At 42.4% G+C, this 21,537-nt stretch overlaps 1 protein-coding gene across 1 annotated transcript in view; it reads right to left on the bottom strand.

Annotated features, from left to right (window-relative positions):
• ATP6V0A2 (ATPase H+ transporting V0 subunit a2) overlaps nt 1–21,537 on the bottom strand; it is a 54,377-nt gene that overhangs the window by 14,016 nt on the left and 18,824 nt on the right. The window contains exons 4-12 of the mRNA XM_018557411.1: nt 20,934–21,031; nt 17,033–17,170; nt 16,273–16,373; nt 10,490–10,616; nt 7,425–7,507; nt 4,382–4,475; nt 1,949–2,161; nt 873–1,023; nt 131–264 (exon numbers count right to left, since the gene is read on the bottom strand). Of these exons, the coding sequence (XP_018412913.1) occupies nt 131–264; nt 873–1,023; nt 1,949–2,161; nt 4,382–4,475; nt 7,425–7,507; nt 10,490–10,616; nt 16,273–16,373; nt 17,033–17,170; nt 20,934–21,031 (1,139 nt within the window). The remainder of the gene's footprint in view (nt 1–130; nt 265–872; nt 1,024–1,948; nt 2,162–4,381; nt 4,476–7,424; nt 7,508–10,489; nt 10,617–16,272; nt 16,374–17,032; nt 17,171–20,933; nt 21,032–21,537) is intronic.

Here is a 21,537-nt window from a genome sequence, read left to right as displayed (position 1 = left end):
TATAAAAAAAATTCAGAAATAGGCTTGATCTAGAAATGATTAGATGCATCAAAATACCTTTATAACCTTGCTAACATTCTATGTTAGCTTCAACAAAAGTACATATGGTGTATTCTTGTAAAATGCTTACTTCATCTTGAGTATGTTGAAATTTTTTTTCATAGAGAATGAGAAAAAAAGCAAATAGAGCCATCAGGAGTCCATGTCCAAAATCTCCAAACATAATGGCAAACAGGAAAGGAAAAGTGATAATAGTGTAGGGAGCTGGAAAAAAAAACAAAGGAGGGAGGTGTTTAACAACTGGAGAGTATAGTGCACACAAATATATATACTGTAGATCTATATATAGATAAAATATAAATAATGGCCTTTTGAATGAATAGAATGCTATTACATACTGTATATTAACCACCTACAGTTATCAGAATACATTTTTTTTCACACTTGTGACTCTTAAAGCCCAACTCCAATGTTAATTTTTATTCCAATATAGTTTACAGTGTTTAAAAAAACACAATCCCTTCAATTTGAAGTTGTTCCCCACAGTCCTTAGTCTTCCAGGTTGAATGATGCCCAGCATTTCTCAGCCAGGAGGACTAAGGACTATACTGTGAATATAGGCTGCCACGTGCCTGCTACTTTGAAGGTGTCATCACAGCACCCTTCATTCACAGTGTATTAATGTCATTACATCAGTGCTGCTTTGCATTATAGGGGACTGCCCACAGCTGGGAGAAGACTTAAGAGTAGGACCCAGCATATCTTGATGAGCCTAAAGTGAGAACTCCAGGGGGAGGGAGGGTGATTAGCTGGCAGAGGACTGAGGCTGGAGTTGGGCTTTAAACCTAATTAAAAGATCCATTTTAATTTACCTGGGTTCACTTCTCCATAAGTCCCCACTCCATAGGCATCCACAATGTTTTGAAAGCCAGAAGTGAATTTGTTTGTTCGGATTAATGTTGGAGGTGTGTCATTGGTGGGAATGCGATTGATGAAAGATGGTAGAGAAGCTCCACTTTTTCTCTGGCAGATAACAGAAGAGTGTCATGAATATTTCCAATGCAGAAGCTTATATAAATTTATTAGATGATCATTTCTAGGAAAGACATCACACCCTACCACCCAACCAGCTAGTAATAATCTCAATGTATTTTGCACTAATACACTTATCAGATTTGGTACAAACACCTTTTTGCAAATGGATAGGTATTCTCCCTTAAAAGGAGAACTATGAGCTGAGTGCTTTTCACTCTCCCCATAGTTCTAGCCGACCTGTGACAATGAGACTGTCACAGGACGGCTCAGTAGATCGGGAAGTGAGCGAACACATACCTGCGTTCGCTCACTTCTCGATCCTGTCACGGCCCTCTGCCGTGACAGGGGAGGGGCTGGATTCCCCCTTCCCCTCTCCAATCCACGAGCGCTGACAGGCGGAACGGGCTGCAGCAAACAAGCACCCCCTTCACAGCTTGTTCACACCATCCACTTCATTCATCTCACAGTTCCATGACATGAACACACTGAACCGCTTAATCAAACCCTCCCTTTGTTCTGGGGTAGGAAGGGGCATGGCAGTGCCACTCATTTCAATGTCACCGCAGACACGCCTCCGGCCCACAGTGCGATTACCCGCACGAGACATGTGGTACCGCAATGCTCTGCGTTCCAGTGTGGTGCGATGGCAAAAAATAGTGCATGCACTGCGGGCTTGAGGCGTGTCTGCGGTGCCATCTCTCCATCACGCCCAAGAACACGCAGAGGGTCTTATTAATCGGTCCAGTGCGCTCATGTCCTGCAACTGTGAGATGAATGCACTGGATGGTGTGAACGGGCCCTCAACAAAAGAAAGCCCTGCCATTGATGCCAGCATAAGCACAGGGATATGATGAACCTTTACTAGTTAAAACCTTTGTGAGAGACAAGGGCCACAACAACCAAAAGAACTTACTGAGCCTTCCTCAAGTGCTTGTCTCACGTTCTGAAGATCCGTCACAGGACACCATACTTCAGCAATCAGACACTTGTTGGTGACATCAAAACTGCATAAGTTCAGCACATGATATACAGCTTTCATTTTCTTGACTTGAATAACCCACTTGAAGATGGACTCTGACGCCTTGTAGAGAACTTGTCTGAGATAATCCTCAGTTTGGGAAATCACCTAAAAGGAATATATTGAGAATATTTGAGAAATATATTAAAGCACTTGTTATACAGCCAAAATTAGTCAGTCATACTAATGCATGTTAAGATTTTTAAAACTTTAAAGAGAACATGTGCATTACCCATACAGCGAAAAACAACACCTTTACTTTGCCAATAGCTCCACCCGTTAACTGTCACTCACACGCCCTCCCCTGCTTAGGCACCCAGCACTGCATTCATGGGAGAGAGTCACATGTTCCTTCATAACTGGATTCACCTGATATTCAAATCTCTCTAGTGATGTGAACAGAGTGGCAGGAGAGCAAATGGGGAGAGTATAAGCAGCAGTGGGGTGATGGGTTAATAAGCAGCTGTTTTATTTATGCTGCTTACAACTAGTTATGTACTGCTTTACAAGAAACATGAGCATTTAAACATTACAGTAAACATTTAGGCCTTGTTCACAGCAAGCGCGTTCCAGGAGCAGAGCAGTTACAGACCGGAGCAAAACTGCGTCCAATGTATTCCAAATGGTATTTTTTAGCTCCAGTTCACATCGCAGCTTGGAGACGGCAACCCGCAGATGCAGCAGTGCCGTCCGTCCGTTTTTCTACTACGGGCGGACGGCAAGAGGTTAAAAAATGTATGCAAACGCACTCGAACACACTGAAAGCTCATTTTAAACTAAATGTTTTTGGTTTTTTTACCAAAAACGGCCCGGAACGCATCAAAAATGCGGCAAACCCCACTGCACTGCGTGTGCAGAAACTCATGCAGATCTGGTCTGCATTTGGTGTGAACAAGGCCTTAGGAGTTCATTTATAAAAGTCCATGGCATATAGCCAGGCAGCTGTTGTTCGCAGAGCACTAGTGCCCCTAGATGGAACTGATGGGTACAGGAAATTCCTATACTTTTATAAATGAACATACTCTTTCCAAATTAGCCGTTCAAGAAACTGACACATTACGCTAGTCGAATAGGGGTATGTAGATTACAATCTGCAAACAAATCATGTCAAAGAAAAGAAAAAGAGAAAAAAAAGGACTTGGAGAGGTGGGGAAAACAAGATTTAATATGCAGCAGCCTTTGGTGCTCATACTATCCAATCTGAAAAAATTAAGTTTAGCTGTATTTTCTTTTATTGCATATTAACCCTTTCGCTGCCAAGCCCTCCGGAACATTTTTCAAATCAGCTGGCCAAGCCATTTTTGAATTTTCTGCAATTTTTTCCTATTGATTTGATTTTCAACTGCTGCGTTGCTAGCGTTTGTAAAAGACCCCCCAAACCATATTACAGAGCCGCTGTCATCCAAAAACTGACAGGATGACAGCGGCTCGGATCGGAACACCGCTCGGCCATCCTGAATTGCGGCCAGCCGCCGCTCGTTCCCGGGACCCCCCCGCCGGTGATTTTTGTACGGATCCCCGCTGCCACAGACCCTACAAGCAGCGGGGATCCATGGAGTCTCTCATCCCTCCCTGGGATGGCTCCAGGGAGGGATGAGAGACTCCAGATGCCGGCAGCGGCGGGGTCGCCCGGTATTTTTGATAATAGCAGTCATCAGCGGTTTGTGAGCCGCTGATGACAGCTATTAATTTAAAGGGGACAGTCCCCTGAACAGTTCTACTATAAGCTGATGGTCGCTAAAGCCATCAGCTTATAGTAGAACTGTAAATGCCAGGTCCGTATGGCATACTGAGCTGGCCAGCTGGAAGCACTTTTGTAGGTCCGTATGCCATACGTCCTTGGCAGCGAAAGGGTTAAACAATGAATAACAGTTCACTAGTTACTGTGCAATTCCTCCATATCCAAAGTGTATGTAAACCCCAACAATAAACTTCTCTTTTTTGCTCCCTTTTGGTCTGTTGAACATCCCATTGAAAGAATTTTGTAATATTTGTTTGAGGAGTGCGAAAAATTCCTGTTGATCTTGCCAGAAATCTTGTCAGATAATAACTATCTGTCCTCTCTGCTTGTGCTGCGCTGCTATCGGTTACATTGTTCTAAGGACTACAGGATGACATTCATCTATGTCATATACAAGAGGATAGGGGGAGTTCCCACAATAGTACTGTCCTGTTTATGCTGTCCTGTTACAATAAAGTGATTTAGCATTATCACCCCAGGATTGGAAGTGTGTTATTGGCAATAATTAGTAGGTGAAAAAAAGAAAAAAAGAAAAAAACAAATGCAGCCACCACATCTAATCTGGATAATCTGGAAACTCAGCTTACCGTCTGCAAGTCTTGAATTCTTATGTTCAGTCCAGATATTATCTCTTGTCTTTCCTCAGAGGAGTTTGGGTAAGGATACATGTGGCAATGGTAACTGTAATGCAATATCCAAAAAACTGTTTTATATAAAAGGTTGCAGTAACTTAATGCATCTCCCAGCACTAAGCAATGGCTCTGACTGGAATGCGGTTCAAGAGAAATTTTAAATATGCAATGTTAATGCAATTATTTTTAAGCAAAGTTCCAAGACAACCAACAAAGCCATATAATACATATACACTAAGTGGCCAGATTATTATGACCACCTGACGTTTGTAGGCAAATTAGCTATAATTTGGCGCTGAAGTTGCTAGAGGGCCAGACCATTATAAATAGGGAAGCAGGTTGTTTACCACGACAGTAGAAGTTATTTTCTCTGAAGATATGGGGAAACAACGCGATTTAACAGCCTTTGAACGTGGGATGATTGTTGGCGCTCGGAGCCATAGAGCGAGTATCAGCAAAACAGCAGAATTCGTTAAATGTTCAAGAGCAGCTGTTGTTAAAGTGTTTAAAGACTGGACTGTCAGCCGAAAATCTGGGTCTGAACGTGCGAATTGTGGCCGTCAGCGACTAGTCAATGTTAGGGCAGAACAGAGAGTGGCGAGACTGGTACAAGACAACAGAAGGGCAACAGTGCAGTGTCAGATTCCTTGCATCACCTTTCAACATCTCGTGGAGTCACGAGGCGGCCCAACGAAGTCATCTCGTGGCCCAACGAAGTACTGATGGGGTGGTCATAATAATCTGGCCACTCAGTGTATGTTGAGGGTACATGAAAACCAAGCCGGTGCACTGCAGTGTGTTTAATATTATTTTTGGTGTTTTGGTGTCAAATTGCATTGCGTTAAGGCGGCCCATTCATTTGAATGGACTGCCAATGAACTGCAACTGCCTAAAAATCTGACATGCATCATTTTTGTGAATGCTTTACCATGCGCTGCAACACAAGTACATTCCCTTTGAGCAGGGGTAGGTAAACTTTGGCCCTCCAGCTGTGAAGCTACGAATCCAATCATGTGGTGGTCAGTCTTGCAATACCTTATGGGTCTTGTAGTTCCACAGCAGCTGAAGGGCTGAAGTTTGGCTAAACTTGCCTTAGTGCATGGAGAGGATATTAAAAATAAGCATGCATGGAGCATTAACATGCTTCGCTGTAATGGGCCCTTACCGTTTTACCTCCCAACAGGTTTCTACACTGCTAGTCTTATGGTTTATACAAATTTTCCAACTGCACACAGCCAGACAGGTAAGAGTTCATGATTAAGCAATTCAGCTTCCTACGTTACTCATCACCATCATCACCTAACTCTAGGGAGTTTGAGCTAATCTACGCAGCAGTAGCGTGGCTTGCCAAATTCCTTTTTGGCAGGTAAACATATATGCATATCAGGTGTGCATTAGGTGTTTACCAGAAGTTACAAATAAGCCATCTCCCAATGCGTGGTTATGTTAAAATCCTTGATTCTTTTGATAGAAGATTAAATAGTACATGGACCAGCCATACAAGTCCAGAATATAATTTTGTTGTAGTTTTTCTGATTAGGAGTGCTACAAAGTGATTCTGCTTTACTGCTCTTTCAAAGCAATGCAAATCTATCAGCCTTAAAAGAGACAGAGGATGATTTAGGAATGGATTTGAAAATATTCACACAGTAAAATGTGTTAAGATTCACGTCAGTTATCCAATTATGTGAAAAGAGAATCCCAGTTCACATATTTCATCTGCATATGTTGGTATTATATTATGTTGTGTGAGCATTGTCAGATTAGCCTTATGATGTCATTATGACTTCCTGTGAAATGTCTAAGTGGCGTATTATGTATACGTGTATTCGTTTTATCTCAACAATTGTTAAGCAAGAATGCTGCTTGAATTATTTCCTATACAGACAGCAAAAGATAACACTATCTCTACATTAAATCAAGAAACAGCACAGCCAGAAGTTAAAAATATCAATCTTGCACCAAACAAACTACTGTCAAGTAATCCATGCAATAGCTCAAAATGTGTATGTACCTTAATTTATAATAATTGTAAACAACCATTTGGCAGCTAGCATAATCATATACATAGCAATTGCCAATACTCCCTGCACACTAGCAATATGTCAGAGTGCCTGTGCTGTGAGCCAAGTAAGCATTGCACAATTCTGTCAGAATGTCTCCTATCAAGTTTCGGGCACTGAGGATAGAGGGAACGGTGTGTAGGTCATGTTACAGCAGGAACAATATCACAGAATCTTTACTGTAAATGATGTAGAAAACTGGGCAGAGGGATGAAAATTTCTCACCAAACAGAAAAAAGTTTTCCTGGCACACTCACAAGCCAGCATGTAAAAAAACTTGTCTCACACTAAGGTTAAAAACAGAGGTTTGGATACACGTCTTCTGCAGAAAATGTGAAAGCCGCACAGCCGCGCCAAGGCACCTCTTATAGTGCGGTCCTAAATCTAAACTATCAGAGTCTCTATCTTGGAGCACATGGGGCAGAAGATAAAATTGGGTGCAGGTTTGTCAGGAGGAAGCCCAACCTCCCTTAAAGGCACAGAGACGCACAAAGGATCCCGCACATCCCAATGGCAGCTGAGACCCCCCCATGCGTCACTGCACCAAATCAATCAAGCAAAGTGTGGGATCCATTGTGCGTATCTGTGCCTTTAAGGCGGGTTGGGCTTCCTCCTGACAAACCTGCACCCAATTTTATCTTCTGCCCCATGTGCTCCAAGATGGAGGCTCTGATAGTTTAGAGTTAGGACCGCACTATAAGAGGTGCCTTGGCGCGGCTGTGCGGCTTTCACATTTTCTGCAGAAGACGTGTATCCAAACCTCTGTTTTTAACCTTAGTGTGAGACAAGTTTTTTTTACATGCTAGCTTGTGAGTGTGCCAGGAAAACTTTTTTCTGTTTGACTGTTTAAAGCCCATTCCATGTGCACCTTGCTGTAAAGCTGGTGATGAATTGATGAGTGCATTCGTCATGTGTTTTGCTTGAAAATTTCTCACCAGTCGCAGATCTTTTTCACTTTCTGTCCAATCTGGTCTCCCCAGTAAGAAATTAGAAACACAAACCATTTTGTTGGCTCTTCCTTTAAAATGGAAAAACAAAGTAGGCATGTATCAGTATTAAGAGACACACACACACAGACACTTATTACTACATGAAAATTAGCTATTTTATATATGACAATTGACGATTGGTCCGATTAAATGGACATCAAAGATATCTACCGACTGCTGGTGATTTCTGCTTTCCACTGTTTGTTACACGGTGCCATCCGTGATTGTCACTGCGAGCACCACTACAAGTAATTGGGCCGGGAGCGCTTTGAGGAGTGCAGAGGGACTTATTATTTTCTCTGTTACTCTTAAGGCGCCTGTACATGCACGCATCAGCTTTCATTCCCTCCATTTAACCCCATATTGAACAACAAACTCCAACACATCTCACATCTGGGTACATCTTAGAGCTCGCCCTCCCCCTCCAGTCCCCCACACATCTATACATTCTGATGAGCTGCTTCACTGGCCGATTGGAAAGTATGGGAAGTCACAAGCAGGTTCCCTCACTACCAGAAAGCTCCACGGTTGTGCCCAAATTAGAAGAGTCCATAATTTGGGAATAGAAGGGGCAATGAAAATTGATGCAGGATGGCAATTGGTTGCTATGGGTTACTCCACCTAAAGCAGAGTGTAAAAATGTTAGGCACCTCTTTTGTATTCTGTACAAATATTTTTTTTTTTAAGTTCACAATCTGGAGCCATAATCTGCCAGGGTGTCAGAGCTGTACCATGGACTTACAGGATATATATGAGAAAATATTTAGAGAAGATAACAGTACAAAAGTACCCACAACTATACAGATAAAGAACAATGACAAAGCCTCACTTTGCTGCCTCAGCCCCTCTTTCAAACCTAAGAAAGGTAAATCTCTTAATCTCTTAAAGGCACTCCATTGCCAGACCATTTCATTAAATAGAAATAAAAATATTCCCATAAAATAATAACAGCACGTATTATATTTAGGAATGTCCAAAAGCCCCAAGACTGTTGCTAGGTGTTGCCATCTAGGATGTCATGACAGCAGCCCCAGTAGATTTAGAGCTGTCACTCAAGTAGCACAGTCTTACCCTATACTCCACCACCACTGATGGAGGGAGGTGAAGAGATGGGCATTGCACTGAGATGCTGAACAAGCACACAGAGTAATAAAGCCCTCCCAGAAGACATGAGGGCTATGAAGTGCAAGGGGCTGTGCTAGGAAATGACTCTGAACTTGCTAAAAAATCTGACTACTCAAGCAAAGGAACATAGCAAATGAATAAAAATCAAGTATGGAAAGAAAGAACTCACTAGCAAGAGGGTTGATTAGCCACTAAAACTACTTTACCTCCCTGCTTAACAGCTGTAAAGGTGCCCATACACTACACGATTCTCGTACGAGAAAAACAGGAAATCCCACGATCGTATGAGAATCGTGCAGTGTATGGAAGGCGTGCGACCGTTCCTACTGTTCGGCCACACGACTTTTGTATGTCGAGCATGTTGGAAAACCAGCCGAGAATCGTACGATTTTCGGCTGGTTTTTAACATGATCGCGCACACTGCCCGTTCAGCATTGCAGTCATGGGAAGCACGCCCCTCAGGGGGGCGGGCTTGCGATGATCGCAAGTACGATCTGCCTGTCCAAGATGGGCAGATCGTACGTTTTTTAAAATTACTTCACAACCCTCGCAAGACAAAAGTTTTGAGAGGGTTGTATAGTGTATAGGCACCTTAACATTCACTGAGTGGCCAGATTATTATGACCACCTGACGTTTGTAGGCAAATTAGCCATAGTTAGTTATAATTTCGCGCTGAAGTTGCTAGAGGGCCAGACCATTATAAATAGGGAAGCAGGTTGTTTACCACGACAGTAGAAGTGATTTTTTTTCTGAAAATATGGGTAAACAACGCGATTTAATAGCCTTTGAACGTGGGATGATTGTTGGAGCGAGCATCAGCAAAACAGCAGAATTTGCTAAATGTTCAAGAGCAGCTGTTGTTAAAGTGTTTAGAGACTGGACTGTCAGCCGAAAATCTGGGTCTGAACGTGCAAATTGTGGCCGTCAGTGTCAGCGACTAGTCAATGTTAGGGCAGAACGGAGAGTGGCGAGACTGGTACAAGACAACAGAAGGGCAACAGTGCAGTGTCACATTCCTCGCATCACCTTTCAACATCTCGTGGAGTCACGAGGCGGCCCAACAAAGTCATCTCGCTAAGTCATCTCGTGGCCCAACAAAGTACTGATGGGGTGGTCATAATCTGGCCACTCAGTGTATAATCCATGCAGGGAATATACTGTATGTACACACTGCTAACATTTACAGCAAGCTAATCTTTTCACAGGTATATAAAAAAAAAATTACAACACATATTCCTTTTAAAGAGGAACTATACCCAAATCTTTAAAAAAACAAAAAGGCATCTATAGAAATGTTTAGTAATGACAATCTACAAACACATACTTCTAGATAATTTTCTTTAATCATGGCTATTTTTTGTGACAGTGGCTATTTGAACTAAGGGCAGGTTACTAGAGCTTCCTGGAACTCTGGCACATGTGACTAGGACATGTGCTCATGCACATCATCTCAGGGGAGGAAAATGCCTTTCCCTGATTACAGGATGCAACTCTTGGGCACATTACATCATTTGTGCCAAAGTGGAAAAAAAGGATATTGTAAGTAAAATTAAAATATAGCAGAGATCTGCTCCATCAGCTTCTTTGCAGCTTCTGAAGCTGGAGAGTGACACAAGAATGCAGAAGTGATGTATTATACAACACTTCCGCATTCTTGCAGAGGAGAGGGACCGGAGGGAGCTCGTGTACCGAGCTCTACAGCCGGCGGATCGCATTTATATTAACGGGCATCGCTGCCCGTTTTTAAATTGCGGCCATTTCCCGCTCGTCTGGCGGCGCGCGCAAGGGGGCGTGTCTGAGCGGACGTCTAAAGACACCTTAAATTTAAGTCTTACAAAGTTAGCATTTGCTAGTTGTGCGAATACGAAGGGAAAGGTGTACTCACAGTTTCAGGGTCATTTAAAAACACGTCTAGCTCCTTGTACGTGAGAATGGTATAGCCCTTGCAAACCCTCCACAGCATCTTCTGAAACGATTCAAGTTTGGCACAGTGAACTAGGCCAGACACAAACCTGCCAAGAGAAAGAGTGAATTATTTTCTGTAAAGTGTAGTTCCTACTATGATCTCACTGTACTCATGGGTCTATGTAATAAACATAAGGTAAAAGCAACTTTCATCAAAACATTTTAAACAGAAAAAATAAGGTAGGGGTGTAAATCCAGTTTGCCATAATCCATCAGTTAGTAAAAGCCCCAAAAATGAGAGCCCCCACTTGACTATCCTATTAAAGCTGGACCAAGAAGGGATGGATACACAATTTTTACATCACTAGGAGCCACATTCTCCTAGTATTTTTGGTGTCGCCTGAGAAAGCTTTATACACACAGAGAATTATTTCTATACACAAAGCATGCCAACATTTCAGAATGTGTTGAACATCCTTTGTGCATCTGAAGCATGCTGCATTTCCAACAGCCATGATAAGGCGAGTAGACTGCAACATCTCAGCATGGGTATTTGATGACTAAGTTGCACTTAAAGGATAACAGTAATAGTTCAATATAGTAGCCCCTGTATGCTCCCCTAAGCTACCCTTTAAAGCCCAACTTTGTGCACCAACTCCCCTCCTTTTCCCGGCTGGAGCCCCCTTCCATTGCGGAGATGGTGGGGCTAGGACGCTCTGTACTTAGTCTTCCAGGTTGAGTAATGCTGGGCGTCATTTAACCCGAAAGACTGAGATCATCATGTGGCAATGAAGGGATACGGGGGGACAGCTCCTAAATGGTTTTACAACCAGCTGATTATTTATTATATTATAATATACATATAAAAATCTAGGGCTGCAACAACTAATCGATTAAATCGGTAATAATCGATGATGAGAATCGTTGGCAACGATGGGGGAAGGATAGAGAGAGATTTTTTAATGCAACCAATCGCTTAGTTGAAAAAAAATAATTGGGCAACATATCGATTATGAAAATAAACGTTAGCTGCAACCCTATAAAAATTTAGCTCCAAGTTGGGCTGTAATATATTTCAAAATACAACAGAGTTTAGATGGGGATGTAAAGTGGTGCTTTAGAGTTTGTGAACCATTTTGAAATTTCAATAGGAGTTAAAGCATGACCTGTTTTTCACACAGGAAACCGAGAACCCAATTAAAGTCAAAAAACATAATGCTTGTTCATTTTCTATTTTTGAAAGAAAATACAAAGATACTGTAGATATTTGTGCACGGAAAACTATCTGGTTTTCTATGCTGTGCCCCCCTTGGGCAGTAACTACTGCAACTAAACATTTCCGTTAATTGTTGATCAGTAAGCGCTGCACAATCAGCAAATAGATTTTAGCTCATACCTCCTTACTGAACAGCTTCAACTCAGGGGTGTTGGTGTGCTTCTTCACATAAACTGACAACTTCAAGTTCTTCCACAACATTTCTTTAGAATTAAGGTCAGGACTTTGATTTGGCCATTCCAAAACATTAATTGTCTTAGCCATTAACTAAGACATCACTTGTTTGTAATCTCTGCCCCTTGACCTACATTACCGACCTCATCTCAAAATAATCACCCAAACCGTGCTCTCCATTCCTCTTAAGAATTCCTCCCATACTCCCCTCCAGGACCTCTCCAGAATGTCCCCCATCCTCTGAAATTCCTTACAACAATCTGTCCGCTTATCTCCTACTCTGTCCACCTTCAGGCGATCCCTAAAAACTAATTTCTTCAGGGAAGCCTCTCTCATCTCAAACATAACTGCCCTTTTACTTCTTCCAATAACTCAATCTAAACAATTATTACCTTTTGTATCACTTGCCCCTCCTACTAGATTGTAAGGACTCTCATGAGCAGGGCCCTCCTAAGCCTATTGTTCTGAACTATGATTCTGTCATCACCATGTTTCCCAGAGATAAGGTTCTTATGTTGATATGCAGTGTTTACCTTTTGCCGCTAAAATCTTTTTATGGATAGTCTGGGTTTATTAAGGGTTTTAGAGCTTGTGAAGTGAGTAGAATAAACATCTGTTTAAAACATAGTGAAATGCCATTTCTGATAATATACATGGTACCTAGTGAAGATTCAGTAAAATGAATTTATAAAACGGACAATAGAACAATATGGTAAAGCTCAGGTTGTACATTGGAGTGGTATATTAATAGTGTATAGATAAAAATTTCAACGTTTAAAATGTGAAGGTTACCAACCCTCCTTGTGGTAATCAAAGGGTAGTAATCTAGGTTAAATGTGGACTTCGTGGGTGTTCGGTTTGGACATTGTATGCCACAAAGGGATGGAAAAAAAAGTATATAGGGAGTGGGAAAAGGTAAAGAAGAACGTGAGGTAGCAGTATATAGAGCGGGGTGAGGCAATGAGATGGGCGTATAGGTATGGGAGTGTAAGGCGTAAGGGGGATTAAGATAGTTCCTCAAATCTCTTCACTATGGCCAGTTGCGACTGGTGATATGTCACCCATTTCATCAAGAGATCTACGAGTTCCTGGGAGTGCCTAAAGATCATACAAGCTGCTCAAGTGTGGTAAATTGTTCCATGCTTTTGTGAGCTGCCACCGTCAATTGCTCCATTAGCATTATGGAATCCAGTTCAGTAACCCATTCAGACAGTGAGGGGATGCGAGGGGTTCGCCAATAGCGAGACATGAATGTTCTGGCTACAGTGAGAAAAAAATGGCAGATGTCTTTATTAATAAACTAAATGGTCTCGGATAGAAATAGAAAGAAGAGTGGTCTGAGGGGTGTTTTGTATCTGTGAGCCCGTCACCCTGCAATATAAAGAAAGAATGAGGTTCCACAACCATTTGATTGGTGTACATGCCCACGAAATGGGGGACTGCAAGATGCAGCTCTACCAGCACACACAGGGCATCTGTACCATCTAGTCATAATTTTCAAAGTCAAACTATAGTTTGGTCTCATCTATTCACAGAATAATTCTCAAATAGCTTTCTGACTTATCAATGTGGTCCTTAAACTAGCTGGACTGCAATGTTCTTTTTGGATTGTAGTGGTCGTCTCCTAGCAACCCTATTCACACCCTGTTGTTCAGTGTCCTTCTAATGGTGGACTCCTGAACACTGACATCTGCCAATGCAAGAGATTCCTTTAGTTCTTTAGACATTAGCCTGGGATTCTTTGAGATTTCCTACATCTTGCTCTTTGTGCAAACTTTGTTAGTCGACCATTTCTGGGCAGAGTAAAAACAGAATTGAATTGCCTCTATTTGTACATGATCTGCCTAACAGTGGATTTGTGGAGTCCAATCTTGCTAGAAATAGTTCCTTTTTCAGGCTAATATGCATGAAAGTTTTTTGGAGGTCTTCACAAATCTCCCTTGTTTGAGGCATGAAACATTTTCACAAACCTCTATTAAGTTCAGACTTGAATAGACTGTTCTTTAAAGAAGACAGGGTGCCCCACATTAACACCCGATTATGATCCTATTGATTGAAACACCCAATTCTAATATCACCTACATATGAACAGAGGGTCCTAGAAGCTCACCTAGTATTACCACACATAAATATGTAACTTGGATCATGTTTCTCAATAAACAAACACGTATATTGATTTCCACATTCAAAAAAAACTTAATTAAAATTTTAAGTACAAAATACAAGCATGACAGAAATCCAGTGAACAGAAAATAACAGTGTTTTAGTTGACAAACAGGTTTCGAAAGGCGAGACTAATGAACAGAATAACCGCTCATTGATACAAGGTAATGTGTGGTAACTAGGTAACCGTTCTAACACTCTAATACTGCTACACTACTCTCTTATCTATATATGTGGGAGAATTGGCCTGCAATAAAACAGGGATTAAAGTCTGGCAGTGCAAGTCCTTAATTAAAGGGAGAACTAAGAGGTGAGTGAAAATCACTGATCCTCATCGTTCGAGCCGACGTGTGACAATGAAACTGCCTCTAGATAGGCAGAGCCTGCTGTCACTCACGCAGCTGGGTGGTTCAACAGTAATTTCGGTATCAATCCCGGAAGCGGTGGTCTCGGTATACCGCGAGCTGTAGCTCGCGACATACTGGAGCTTTGGGTCACAGGAGGATGCTAGTATATGTCCTCCCGAGACCCTTAAGAGAACCATGGGGAAAAACATTTACCCCATAGTTCTCTTAAGTATTGACTTTTGTTAACCCTGATGAATGACGAGAATCCGTCATCTTAAAAGTATTTCAATGGGAGATACACCAAGAGTGCCATAGAACGTAGAGGATTTCTGGAAGCGAATTCAATTTGACTAGACCTGCTATACCCTTCATGGGAGTTTAGTCCAAGTTTGACAAGGGGGATCAATGTTCAAAAGAAAAAAAAACTCAGTGAGTTCTATTTAATAGAGCTAGTTCACAACAGAGGCAGAGAAACTTGATATGCACTTGGAGAAAAATGGTCTATGCTTAGAATTTGGGATTTACTCAAGTTAATTTTTATACCAGAAAACCTGCCGTAGTCCTCAATGGCCGGTAAAACAGCCTGCATCCTTGAAATATACACGTAGGTAATTTGCATAGAGTACAATTATTTCAGTAAATTCTATTTGTAGTCCCTTTGTTGCACGACTGGAAGTCGCCAGTGGTTCCACAATCAAGTCATAAAGCAACTGTGATAAAGGACAGCCTTGCCTCGTACTGTTGGCGGACACCCTAGCTGAGGGGTGCCCACTAGGTCGATCGCAAAGATATTTCTGGTAGATTGCGATTGCTAGTTCAATTTGGCTGCTCCGTTTATCTGGGTACGTCACCGGACTCCTCCCCCCTTACCCAAGTGGCTCCGTCGTCTAACGAAGGGAAGGTGGGAGGAGCCCGGTGACGATGTCCGTGAATTCACCGAACTCTTCCCCCCTTCGTTAGCCGACAGAGCCGGTGGTTTGCCCAGGAAACTTTCTGCATGAGCGCCAGCCAAGGCATTGGCCTATACACATACAGCACAGCAATGAAGTAATAAAATGAACTAGGATCACACTAATCCAGCATGTTATTATTCTGAGTTGCCCCACTCAAGCAGCGGCCATATTGAGTGGGGCATGTAGTTGGATCTGTATGTGCGTTATAATTAATCAAAATGAATCGATTAATCTATTCCATGCTGTAATCCACCTCCAGTAAACAAGTGACAAAAGATCCGCATACAGATTAGATGACCCCTTTTTACAGTGTGTTCATCGCATCGGACCTGCCATTCTTTGGTAGATCTCATTGAGCGGGTGATACAAAAAGTAGATCTTCGCACACAGAATTGTGGGCACCCCTGCCCTAGCTACAGGAACCTGGTACAATAATTGCAACCAATTGATAAAGTTTGGACCAATCCCATAGTTTCGTAGACATTGCTTTTACCTAGAAGCAAGTTAACTGCTGAAGCTCTGACATGAAGCAGGCAGCTGCTTATATCAAGTGTTCAGCTTACTAGTCAAGCTGCCTCCAATCTATACACCTGACAATCGGATGCTACTTGCCAAAGCAAATAGAGAGTGTCGGAAGAAAAAAAAAAAAGTAATTACATGAGTATAGAAGGCTTTGGCTGGCATTTAAAGGTACCGCGATTAAAGGTTATATATACAGGAAATTTCGTAGGTTTCACATACCTATAAACCGACAGCAGCAATAACAAGCAAAATACCAAAATTCCAAGCTTACGTCTCATTGACCTAAAAGCAGGAGGTTTTCATGATTATCAAGACTATTACAACTTACCCCAGTTTGGCTCCAAGCCTCTGCATACAAGTATAGTCCATTAAGGATTCCTTTTCCAAAGCAGGAAACTCCTCATAAATCGTAAGTGAAGAGGTTTCCTGCTAAAAAGGAACACAAACCTTAATGAGAATGAAGAATGCAAAATTTACAATTACTTAAAAGTGATCTCATTATGGCCAGTAATTAGGTTACTTTACAGGACACTGCTGTGTTTGCTCTTCAAAACAACCCTTCAACTGGCACTAGTCCACAACTCACTGTTATTCAGTTGTCACATGCCCGAATTTCAGTGGCCAGCAGAGTTTGTGATATCCGACAGCTGATTTGACAGGGAAAGGGCTTAGTGTAATGCTGGGGTGTCAAATAGCTGAGTAAAAGTCAAAATCACATGGTTCAACCTGTGTCTAGGATCAAAGGGGTGCCACATGGGTCCAAGGCTCAATTTGAGGACCAACTTGTACTTGCAGGCAACAAAAAGATCTTTTAGCCTGGTTTCAAATGCTGGTTGCTGTTTGATACTACACTTTGTACATCTTTACTGCTCTATGCACTGTTTTAGTGAATAAGCTGCAACTTTTCCTTAAAATGTACCTGAGGAGGAAGCCATTTTTAATTGATATTCAGCATCAGTTGTGTTGGTGCTCATGAAACACTGACACCACATTCTCTATATTATTACTGAACACAGGATGGTTAGCAACACAGAAGACTCTTACACTATTTTATATTAAACCAGTTAGAAACATTCTTGGACAACTACCTCTGATGATCTCTGCACAAAGCCCTTGGTTACTCGCAGCATTTGAGTATATTCGGTTAATTCCTGAAGGTTTTTTTGTAGCTTATCCTTGTTCTTATTTACTTCCCTCAATTCAGATTCTAGCTTCTGCAACTGTTCCTAGAAGACAGAGTTGGAGGCATGTTAAAGAAACCCTTAACTCAAATACAAAACAAAAAAGTTTCAGCTATGCATTTGTATACAACACTATCAGCCAATATTGTTACTAAAAACAGCAAAGCACTTTCTGAAAGCATGGCCCAAAGATGACTAGTCACAGCTGACCAGTGAAACAAAATATGGCACTCAACTAATTATCTGTTTGGGTGAACAGTGGGTTTTATATCCTTTCAGAAATACCCCTGGTATGGGTTGCCCAACTCTAGCCAATGGCCTGGTGCTAGAGATTCTCTACAGTAACAAAAGCACCAACCTAGGGAAGCCAAAATGCATGTCAATGAGAAAAAATATTAAAGCCATTGCATCAGCACAAGAGCCATGCAACCAGGTTTTTGAAATAGAGGTCAGTATTGTCAGGATACATTTCTCTCATGATAGGTTTGCTTTAAATACAGAAAAGGGAGACTGAAGTCACCAACCTAACTATGTCAGCTAGGGTTGTCTGGATAACAAGACTGAATATAGTATTATAACTTTGTCACTTAGGCAGTTTGCATATTTGCATAAACTGTGTATTTAGTAGGGATGCACCAGTGCCGATACCAAGTATTTGGGCGAGTACTCTTATTCGCCCAAATGCTCTCGTTACCTGAACTTAGGGTATCAGGAAGCCAGGAGACAAGTCATTACACGCCCCCAGCTTCCTTATTGGCCAGAAAACCGACTCAATGCTTCCTCGCCACCTGGTGACTTAGGAGCATGGAGCCGGCCTCCCAGCTAATCAGGAAGCTGGGCAGTGAATTACACGCTGCCCGGCTTCCTTAATGGGACTTCCCGTATCGGTATTAGGTGTTGGTGAGTACTGAAAAAAAATAATAATAGCAGTACAATATATAAAAACCGATATAGGTGCATCCCTAGTATTTAGCGCTTAGTCTGGAGTTCAGCTTTAAAAGAGTAGTTCCAGTTTCCCAGTAAATGTGGGAAACTGAATATGGCTGTGCCCCCTCACTGTAACCAGCGTATGGGACAGAGCATTGCAGCTCGGGACTCTGTATATGGAGTAATGCTTGCAAACGGCAAGCAGTCATTGGTCAGTGTGGTCACTCCATATACAGAGTACGGGCTGCAATGCTGTGTACGGTGTACTGGCTGCAGTGGGGCGACCGCTGGATCCTTCAAAATTATGACTACTGGGGGGGCATTTCAGTTTCCCACATTTGCAAGGAAACTGGAATTACCCTTAAAGGCAATATATTAGGGTCCATTCACGCAATCTGCGTTGGAGCTGTGCTGGCAGTTGTTTCCAGTGCAGCCCCAACGCAAGGCAATTTGCCTCATCATGGATGATGCACATTCCTACTGAAATGCGGTTGTGTGTGCTGGAGAAAAAAAAAAAAGCATGCCTTACTTTTTTCAAACCAGCGGGATGCGACGTAGTGCAACCGCCTTAAAACCCCGCTGTGACCGTAGAACTGAATGAAATGTCCCATTTAAATGAAGTACTAACAAAACAAAAAGTAGAAAGTGCGATGCGCTGGGATTAGCACTACGGCACTGTGCCAGGGCACCGCACACTAGATGCTGTGCAAATGAGCCCTTATGGTTTGCATTTACATTTTTGACTAAGGATTCCCAGAGCACTACGCAGAAGCTGCCTGCCTGAAATCCAAAACAGGATAAGTCACTTCCCTGAGCCATTTACTTCTGTGTTTGCTTGAGCTATTGAGTTCTACAAACTTGTTTTTTTTTATTTTTTTGAAAGAGTGGTAAAGAGAAACAGAAAAAAAAACTGAAAATAAACTTAGGAGCTCCACCTTCTGGCTAATAAAGTTGGTTAATAAAAATATAAAAGACAAGGCCATGTCAAGTAAATAGATACCAAACATGTCAAGCCCTAAAATTGTGTGCGCCTGTGCGATGGTACAACACTATGGCACTTAAAGTGTTACTGTTTATAGGCGACACTTTAAAATCCTTTAACGCTCATCAATTTAGAGTTAACAGTGAATTATGGCCTTGGGGTCATTGCTCTGATTCCGATGTTTGTGGCGATACCGAATGTGTGGCTCAATTGCTGTTTACATACACATGCTTGACCTACACACGTGCTTGCATTCGCATGTAGATACCACCGGGGGTTGCTGTAAAAATTTATTTTACATATTTTATTACTCTATACTTGAATTTTTTATTACGATCATCACAAGGGGGCTAACAGGTTCTCTGTCAGGGGCCTCAAAGTACCGGCCTGCAAGCCGGTATTATGTGGCCCGCAGCCAGCTGACAAGGACACATGGTCACGGTCATGCAGCGGCTGTCACCTGATCATTAACTCGAATGCGTGACAGTTGCCGCTTGTAACATGTGCAGACATTAACACTGGTACCATATATAGTCGCGGTCCCCACGGGACTAAAAAATTTGTCCAGTAGCCGCTAAGATCACTTGTACTTTAAAGCCCTCCGTCTGCTGAGAAAAATAAAAGAGAGGAGGAGCTGCAGGAGCAATGATCTTGTTATAAACACTTCAGGACCAAAGGATGTACCTGTATGCCCTGGTCTTGAAGTGGTTAAAGGAGAATTATGGGGAGATTGAAATACACTCATCCCCATAGACACTGAAGCTGTCACATGTCGGCTCCATTGATCAGGAACCGAGCGATCACATACTGCTGATCGCTCAGTTCCCGATCTTCTACCTGTAGAGAGCGGTAACTGTCAGTCACTGATGGACAGGAGAGGGGGTGGGGCAGCTGGCTCTAGAGAGACAGAGCCAGCTGCCAATCAGGCAGCAGAGTCCCTGCTTCAGTGTGGCTCTGCGCGGTCAGCAAATAGTGGACAATAGCCCGCTAAATGCTGAGTTTTGGGTCATAGGAGGACATTAGTAAATGTCCTCCCGTGACCCTAAAGAGAACATGGTTCTCTTTTAAAGTTCAGTAAAATACAGGAGTCACGCCTCTGTAATGCAGAAAATTCTAGTAAATCTTCAATTTATAACGGCTACATTAACTGCTGCCAAAAATTTACAAAATGTTACTGACACAAATAAATAATTTAATAGAATGTAAACAGCTTTCATTTAAACATCTCTTCAAAAACCATTTGCCTACCCGAAAGCTTGTTCAAAGCCTGCTGTCAGCAAACAGCTTGACTAATGCTGAACTCCAGGCAAAACCCAGATGAAATACACAGAATGGTTTTACCTGCCAAAGAATTTGTATTTCTGTTCATCCTGTTCCGAGTTTAACATTGCTCTACTACACACGACAGCCCTGTCTGACAGAGCAGTAGACCTAATTATTCTCTGCTGCAGTTATGGAACACTTGCATGCTTTCACCATCACCCAGCCTGTAACAGGACAGTACAAGGGGAAGCAGCAGACTAATGAGTTCACCTTGCCCGCCCCCTCCATCAGCATGCTCTGCACTGCAGCGCTACCAACTGGGTCCTTGTGCTGCTTCTCCCTTGCCCAGTCTGAGCTCTACTGTACAATAAATACAAAAGGCTGGCTTGAAAATACATTGCTATTACATTTTAGTCATTATTATGTTTAACCCCTATAATGCCTGTTAAGAGTGTGATGCATCAGTTTAATACAAGCAAAGACATTAGGCAGTTAAAAAACATAGATACCACACAGAAGCAGGAGTAATGTGATGTTCACCAAGGAGATGCAATATCTGGCAGCAAGCTATGCCAAAGTTCACCTAGGTCTTTACTTGCCATAGGTCCTGTAAAGATTACAAACAGTAAAACATACCTGTATTTCTAGCACGTGTTTTGGAAGTGGGGCTGCTGGCAACATATTTCCTTCTGGAACTGGAATGTCAGATTTCTTGATTTCCTGAACCAAATACCCTGTTCAGAAAATAAACAAGTGCATTTAAAGGTCGGAGAATAAACATAATGAATACAGTATATCTATAGTGAAAGTCCAATCCCTGAAAACTATAATAATAAAAGAACCAAATCCCAGCAAGTTTAATGATATAGAGCAGGGGCGCCCACTATTTTTCGTCTGGAGATCTACTTTTCAAATGATGAGCTCATTGAGATCTACCAACGAAAAAACACCTGCATTCAGGGGCGGGAGGGGGCGTGGCGGTGCATTGAAGTCAATGGCACCGCAGGCAGGCCCCTCGCCCACAGTGCGATCGCCTGCATTAGTGCCTGTGTTCCAGTCCAGTGCGATCCGCAAAAATGCTGCGAGCACTATTTTTGCAGATTGCACTGGACCGGAATGAAGGCACTAATGTGCCTGCGTTCCGAGTGCGGGCGATCGCACTGTGGGCGATGCCATTGACTTCAATACAGCTCCACACCCCCTCCCGCACCGGAACGCGGTGAGTCGGCCTGCTTACATT

Source organism: Nanorana parkeri, unplaced genomic scaffold (genome assembly GCF_000935625.1).
Source record: "Nanorana parkeri isolate BGI_ZX_2015 unplaced genomic scaffold, ASM93562v1 scaffold13, whole genome shotgun sequence".
In the NCBI taxonomy this organism is placed as follows: domain Eukaryota; kingdom Metazoa; phylum Chordata; class Amphibia; order Anura; family Dicroglossidae; genus Nanorana; species Nanorana parkeri.
The sequence above is the reverse complement of the archived record's forward strand: the minus strand, read 5'-3'. Positions and strand labels throughout refer to the sequence as shown.